This window comes from Pristiophorus japonicus, chromosome 32, assembly GCF_044704955.1.
Source record: "Pristiophorus japonicus isolate sPriJap1 chromosome 32, sPriJap1.hap1, whole genome shotgun sequence".
Taxonomy (NCBI): domain Eukaryota; kingdom Metazoa; phylum Chordata; class Chondrichthyes; family Pristiophoridae; genus Pristiophorus; species Pristiophorus japonicus.
The window spans coordinates 1638867-1645865 of NC_092008.1; the positions used below are offsets into that span (position 1 = coordinate 1638867).

Consider the following 6999-nt stretch of genomic DNA (forward strand, 5'->3'; position numbering starts at 1 on the left):
AAGGAGTTCCGAGTAGAGCGCTTGGCTTTGGGAGTCTCGTGTCGGGGGGACATGCGGACAATGTGGCCCTGCCCAGCGGAGCTGGTCGAGTGTGGTCAGTGCTTCGATGCTGGGGATGTTGGGCCTGGTCGAGGACGCTAACGTTGGTGCGTCTGTCCTCCCGGGGGATTTGCAGGATCTTGCGGAGACAGCGTTGGTGGTATTTCTCCAGCGACTTGAGGTGTGTACTGTACACGGTCCGTGTCTCTGAGCCATACAGGAGGGCGGGTATCACTACAGCCCTGTAGACCATGAGCTGGGTGGTGGATTTGAAGGCCTGGTCTTCGAACACTCTTTTCCTCAGGCGGCCGAAGGCTGCACTGGAGGCGGTGTTGGATCTCAGCGTCAATGTCTGCTCTTGTTGATAGGAGGCTCCCGAGGTTTGGGAAATGGTCCACGTTGTCCAGGGCCGCGCCGAGTCACCAAGTACTGAAGTTCACGACACCTCCGCGGGTTTTCCAGTACAGGGCAGAAAGACATGCTAGTCCGAGCTGTACTGCCGTTGGTCTCGGTGGAGGGGGGAGGAGGGTTGGCGCTGGGGTACGGGTGTGAACATATGTGGATCGCACCGTCAACTCCCTCGACAACACTTAGAACATGCTGAAGTCGTCAAATTCGACACACTTGCATTTATATAGCGCCTTTCACCCCCTCAGGACGTCCCAAAGCGCCTCACAGACAATTAAGCTTTTTTTTGAAGTGCGCTCACTGTTGTATTGTGGGAAACGTCAATTTGCGCACAGCAAGCTCCCACACACAGCGGTGTGATAATGACCCGGATCGTCTGTTTTACTGATGTTGGTCGAGGGATAAATATTGGCCCCAGGACACCGGGGAGAACTCCCCCTGCTCTTCTTCCAATTAGTGGCCCCGGGATCTTTTACATCCACCCGAGAGGGCAGACGGGGCCTCGGTTTAATGACTTATCCGAAAGTTGGCACCTCCGACAGTGCGGTGCTCCCTCGGTACCGCCCCTCCGACAGTGCGGGGCTCCCTCAGTACTGCCCCTCCGACAGTGCGGCGTTCCCTCAGTACCGCCACTCCGACAGTGAGGCTCTCCCTCAGTACCGCCCCTCCGACAGTGCGGCGCTCCCTCAGTACCGCCCCTCCGACAGTGCAGTACGGCGCTCCCTCAGTACCGCCCCTCCGACAGCGCAGTGCGGCGCTCCCTCAGTACCTCCCCTCCGACAGCGCAGTGCGGCGCTCCCTCAGTACCGCCCCTCCGACAGCGCAGTGCGGCGCTCCCTCAGTACCGCCCCTCCGACAGCGCAGTGCGGCGCTCCCTCAGTACCGCCCCTCCGACAGCGCAGTGCGGCGCTCCCTCAGTACCTCCCCTCCGACAGCGCAGTGCAGCGCTCCCTCAGTACCTCCCCTCCGACAGCGCAGTGCGGCGCTCCCTCAGTACCGCCCCTCCGACAGCGCAGTGCGGCGCTCCTCAGTACCGCCCCTCCGACAGCGCAGTGCGGCGCTCCCCTCATGAGTAAGTCGAGACAAAAAAACAGAATTTATTGGCCAAAAATAGGAGCCTCACTTACAGTGCTTTTGACTCAACAGGTAATCTCTAAAACCGCCAGAAAAATAACTGGACTCCAAAGCAGAACTACACAATATTAGTTAATTACAACATAAAACGTAAGTTTTTTTTTTGTTTTAAATTCTCAACATGGGGGGGGGGGGGGGGGGGAACGACATAAAATAATCGGGGAAAAGGGACGCGAAAAGCCCTTAAAAAAGCAGGACTTCGTCATTCAAAGTGTAATCTAATAAAAATCACTGCGGGAGGGGGGGGGGATCGTGCTAAACGCAGTGCGAGCACGAGGTCTGGGCGATAAAAAGGAACACGGAAGCCGAGAGGAGCAGGTATAGAACGGACGGATCGCGGAGGATGAATCTCGTCGCCTGCGCGCGCGCGCGCTGACTCCGAAGCCTGCGAAGCCCGCCTGGAAGGGGGGGGGGGGGGGGGGGGGGAAAGTCGCCTTTATTGCTGCACGGAGACATTATTTAAAAGTTTATATACACACGCACACGCGCGCGCGCTCGCGCACACACAGACACACACACACACACGCAGGCAGGGTCTGTCGTCAGTCACTGCAAACGCAGCCGCGATACAGCGGGCGACTGCGTGCTTTATTTCAACTTATTTTTTTTTTTTAAAAAAAGGGATTACGGGATTCGAGGACGGAACCAGGTACAAAAAAGAATTCCCGTTTCCCCCCCACGCACCCACCATCACGAGGAGGCCTGGATTGTCGCTCGGGAGCGAGAACGACACATGGGTCTCACGGAGATCGGGGGGGGGGGGGGGGGGGAGGGGGGGGGGGATCAGTCGGGGGCGCCCGATCGCGATCCAGCGACGCCTCCCCCCTTTCCACTTCCCCGGAGCGTGCGCGCGACGATGAGCGTCTCGTCGTAAATGGAGGGTAATCCACAGCCAGACTGCTTCTCTCCGCCCCATCCCCGCCTAGTTATCCGCGGCGCCCATTCGATTCTGCTGCACCCCGCTTAGATAGAAGTAAAGCTCCCCCGACACTGTCCCCATCAAACACTCCCAGGGCAGGTACAGGGGGTTAGATACAGAGTAAAGCTCCCTCTACACTGTCCCATCAAACACTCTCGGGGCAGGTACAGGGGGTTAGATACAGAGTAAAGCTCCCTCTACACTGTCCCATCAACACTCCCAGGGCAGGTACAGGGGGTTAGATACAGAGTAAAGCTTCCTCTACACTGTCCCATCAAACACTCCCAGGGCAGGTACAGCACGGGGTTAGATACAGAGTAAAGCTCCCTCTACACTGTCCCATCAAACACTCCCAGGGCAGGTACAGGGGGTTAGATACAGAGTAAAGCTCCCTCTACACTGTCCCATCAAACACTCCCAGGGCAGGTACAGGGGGTTAGATACAGAGTAAAGCTCCCTCTACACTGTCCCATCAAACACTCCCAGGGCAGGTACAGGGGGTTAGATACAGAGTAAAGCTCCCTCTACACTGTCCATCAAACACTCCCAGGGTAGGTACAGGGGGTTAGATACAAAGTAAAGCTCCTCTACACTGTCCCCATCAAACACTCCAGGGCAGGTACAGGGGGTTAGATACAGAGTAAAGCTCCCTCTACACTGTCCCATCAAACACTCCCAGGGCAGGTACAGCACGGGGTTAGATACAGAGTAAAGCTCCCTCTACACGGCCCAGGGAGCACTCTCCATTTCCCACCTTGCTGCCCTCGTTGGGACTGGGCCGAGGAGTCCCAAACCCTGGTGCTCTTGTGCCGGAGAGGCGGACCGCTGGGCACGAGGTGGGGTTCGATCCCAAAGGGGCTGCGAGGGACAGCGCTCCCTTTCAGTGTCCGCGCACGGCCCGTTCAGATTCCGGCCTTGCGCGGGGCTTCAGGAGCTGGCGGCGGCGGCCATTTGAAGCGCTTGCCGCCTCTCTGGCTGCGTGTGCTGGGGGGGGGGGGGTCGGACACAGAGGAGGGGCAGGCAATTTGCAGGCGGCCCCCTCCCCTCCCGCGACACCGCTCCCAACGGCCCACGGAGCCCCCCCCCCTCGCTGAGCGTCGTCAAAGGATTGCCGTTGTCCACCGGTGTATACACGCAGCGCCGTAGAAAAGCTACCAAGAACGCACACGCACTCGTGCACACACGCATGCGTGCGCGCGCTCAGTCAGAGAGAGAGAGAGAGAGAGAGAACAAACCAGCTTGGGGGGGGGGGGGGGAGTCCAAAAAATAAAATAGCGTGGGGGGCAAGTTTTGGGAACGCCTGCAGGGGGTAAAATTTTGAACAAAAACTCTTCGTGGGCCCATCAACTCTGCCGACATATCCTGCGAAACGCCCCTCTGCGGAGAATTTTATATCCCACGCGCTGAGCGAGGCCACTCGCGCGAGGTTTAGGAGCAGGGACGCAGGTTTGCAACGTGTGGCGGGGTGGGTTAAGGGTTTCCAAGTAAAAAGAGGCCCTTTTCCGCTCGGTTACGGATTTGGTCATCCCATAACTCGCGACGGACCCGCCCCCCCCCCCGGCCGACGGACGTTGCTAAAACCGCCCCCTTTCTCGCCCCCTGCCCCAGGGATGGGGCTTCGATGACTGGACGCTCCCCCCGCACACCGCCGGGACCCGGGACAATGTTTGCCCGCGGGTCGGTACCGGGAGGGCCTGCGTTTACCCGCGAACCCCCGCCCCCCAATCCCAATGGCGAGCTGCTCGACCGTGGGGGGCGTCACAGCTGGGATGCGATCCCGGCGCCAGATCGCAGGCAGTCAACGCTCCCCTCTGGAAATCGGGTGCGATTATCTCCCTTTGCCCCAACCCCCAACGGACCTCGTCTCTCCTCGGAGAAAGAACTTCGGAAGAGGACCAATTTCTGCCGCCGAATTAGTTGCTGCGGGCGGGAGAGCGGGTATCATTGTTCCAATTTTTCGGGGGGTGGGAGGGGCCCCCCCCCCCCCCCCCTTTAACGGGACTCGCGGCCCGTTCAAATTGCCGCGATCACGCGAGGTATGCGTTCCCGCTGAAAGGCCGCCCTAGTGGCAACGTCCGGAGCACGGCTTGGCCGCGTGGACAGGGGAGGGGGGCCGGGAGTTTGGAGGCGGGGGGGGGGCCGAGGGGAGGCTGCGACGGTAACCATCAGCCCCCGCGGGGCAGGGACCAGGGTCTCGGGGGGGGGGGGGGAGGGGAAGAGGCGTTCGGCAAGGGGTCGGGAAGCAAACCGGAACCCAGTGTAACAAAATCATTCTACTCTACCGTGTTATTAAAAAATTATATATATAAAAAGACAAAAGCTGAACAGGGGTCCCACCTCAAAACCACCTGAAGATACAGATGAGTCACTGGTGAGCGAACGGTCCCTTGTAGTCGGGTTACAGCTGGGGTGGGGTGGGGTGGGGGGAATTGTGTAACGTTAAAAACAAAATGTTTCCGATCGCCTCGCAGACAGGAGAATGTTTCTGCATGCGGCGGTACATCGAGGGCGGGCGATTACGCGCGAATCCCCCGCCCCCAATGGCGAGCTGCTCGACTGTGGGGGCGCCACGGCAGGGGGGGGCGATCGCGGACAGGCAACGTTCCCCTCTGGAAATCTCCGCGCCCGGGGCAGTTTTGTCGTGGCTGAAGGGGGCAGGGGGGGAGGGGGTACACATCGGCGGACAGTGCCCGGGAGAAGAGGGAATCCCGGCTGATTCCCCCCCCCGGAGGAAATGCTGCACCTCACACACACACACACACACACGCTCAGGCTAGCCTCTGGACTCCCCACGGGTCCTTGTTTCTGTCTCTCTGGAGTACAAGCTGTACACACACACACACACACTCGCTCACTCTGTCTGGCACTCGCACACACACTTTCTCTTGCACGCACAGTCTCGCTCGCACATGCGCACACACTCTCGTGCGTGCACGCACGCGCATGCATTCTCTCTCTCTCGCTCACGCACACACACACACACACACCAGCGAATGCACCCGTTTCTCAATGGTTTTAGTTTTTTTTTTGGAAGGTTGAAGGGAGAGGGGAGGAGGGCGGGACGGGGGAAGGGGTGGGTGGAAAAAGAGAGAGCGTTTATCCATCACCGCCCTCCTTGGCACCCTCGTCCTCCCCTTCCACCTCCACCCCCTCCTCTTCCACCTCCTCCACCTCCTCCTCCTCCTCCTCCTCCCCGTCATCGATCTCCTCCACATCGTCATCATCCGACCCTGGAGGGGGGGAGAAAAAGAGAGACACACGTCTGCGTTAAGTGTCGCTTCACCACCCTCGCCGAGGCGCCAACCCTCGCGGCGGCCCGGGAGCAGCGTGGAGGCGCACTGCGCCAGGGGGCAGCGCGAGCTGGTGCAGGAGAGCGCGGGCAGCGAAGAGGGACATCACCACGGCCCAGGTCGGTGATTGGAGCGCGGGCAGGTACGGCAGGAGCCGCGAGGTCGGGGGCGAAGGAGCGGCGAGAGATCGTAGAGGGACGTGATCGGGGGCCCGGGAGAGGCGCGAGTTCGGGGGGGGGGGGGGGGGGCCCAGGAGAGCCGAGGGCCCAGGGGGCAGCACGGGGCCCAGCCCACACAGTGTGTGCGATATGTTGTGCGCACTGGGTCCGTGCAGCAGAGCAGGTCTCCAGTCGTCCTGGTTAACCCTTGCCCCTGGACCCAGACCTCGCTCTGCCAAGCCCCGTGTGGTGGCTGGTGTGCAACGGTCACCCCACGTTAAAACAAATCCACCCACAGGCATCTCCCACCCTTCAGGATGTAGTTCGGGGATCGGGAATATTGGGTCCTTCATTGAAACATCTGGGAACTCATCCCTTTTTGGCAAGGAAGCGAGTCATTCTCGCTTCGAGGGATGGCCTATGATGACACAAATACATGAGAATTAAGAGCAGGAGGAGGCCTTTCAGCCCCTCGAGCCTCCTATCCTGGCCTAATCCCACTTTCCAGCTCTCGGTCCGTAGCCCGGTAGGTTAGGAAAAGGGAGGTGCAACGAGACCTGGGTGTCATGGTACATCAGTCATTGAAAGTTGGCCATGCAGGTACAGCAGGCGGTGAAGAAGGCAAATGGCATGTTGGCCTTCATAGCGAGAGGATTTGAGTATAGGAGCAGGGAGGTCTTACTGCAGTTGTACAGGGCCTTGGTGAGGCCCCACCTGGAATATTGTGTACAGTTTTGGTCTCCTAATCTGAGGAAGGACGTTCTTGCTACTGAGGGAGTGCAGCGAAGGTTCACCAGACTGATTCCCGGGATGGCAGGACTGACATATGAAGAAAGACTGGATCGACTGGGCTTATATTCACTGGAGTTTAGAAGAATGAGAGGGGACCTCATAGAAACATATAAAATTCTGACGGGATTGGACAGGTTAGATGCAGGAAGAATGTTCCCGATGTTGGGGAAGTCCAGAACCAGGGGGTCACAGTCTAAGGATAAGGGGTAAGCCATTTAGGACCGAGATGAGGAGAAACTTCTTCACCCAGAGAATTGTG

General features: G+C 59.1%; 1 protein-coding gene across 1 annotated transcript in view; it reads right to left on the reverse strand.

The window, feature by feature from the left end:
* Positions 1 to 3115: 3115 nt before the first annotated feature.
* LOC139240482 (protein SET-like) overlaps positions 3116 to 6999 on the reverse strand; it is a 17266-nt gene continuing 13382 nt past the window's right edge. Inside the window, exons 5-6 of the mRNA XM_070869017.1 lie at positions 6354 to 6366; positions 3116 to 5730 (exon numbers count right to left, since the gene is read on the reverse strand). Of these exons, the coding sequence (XP_070725118.1) occupies positions 5597 to 5730; positions 6354 to 6366 (147 nt within the window). The 3' untranslated portion in view covers positions 3116 to 5596. The remainder of the gene's footprint in view (positions 5731 to 6353; positions 6367 to 6999) is intronic.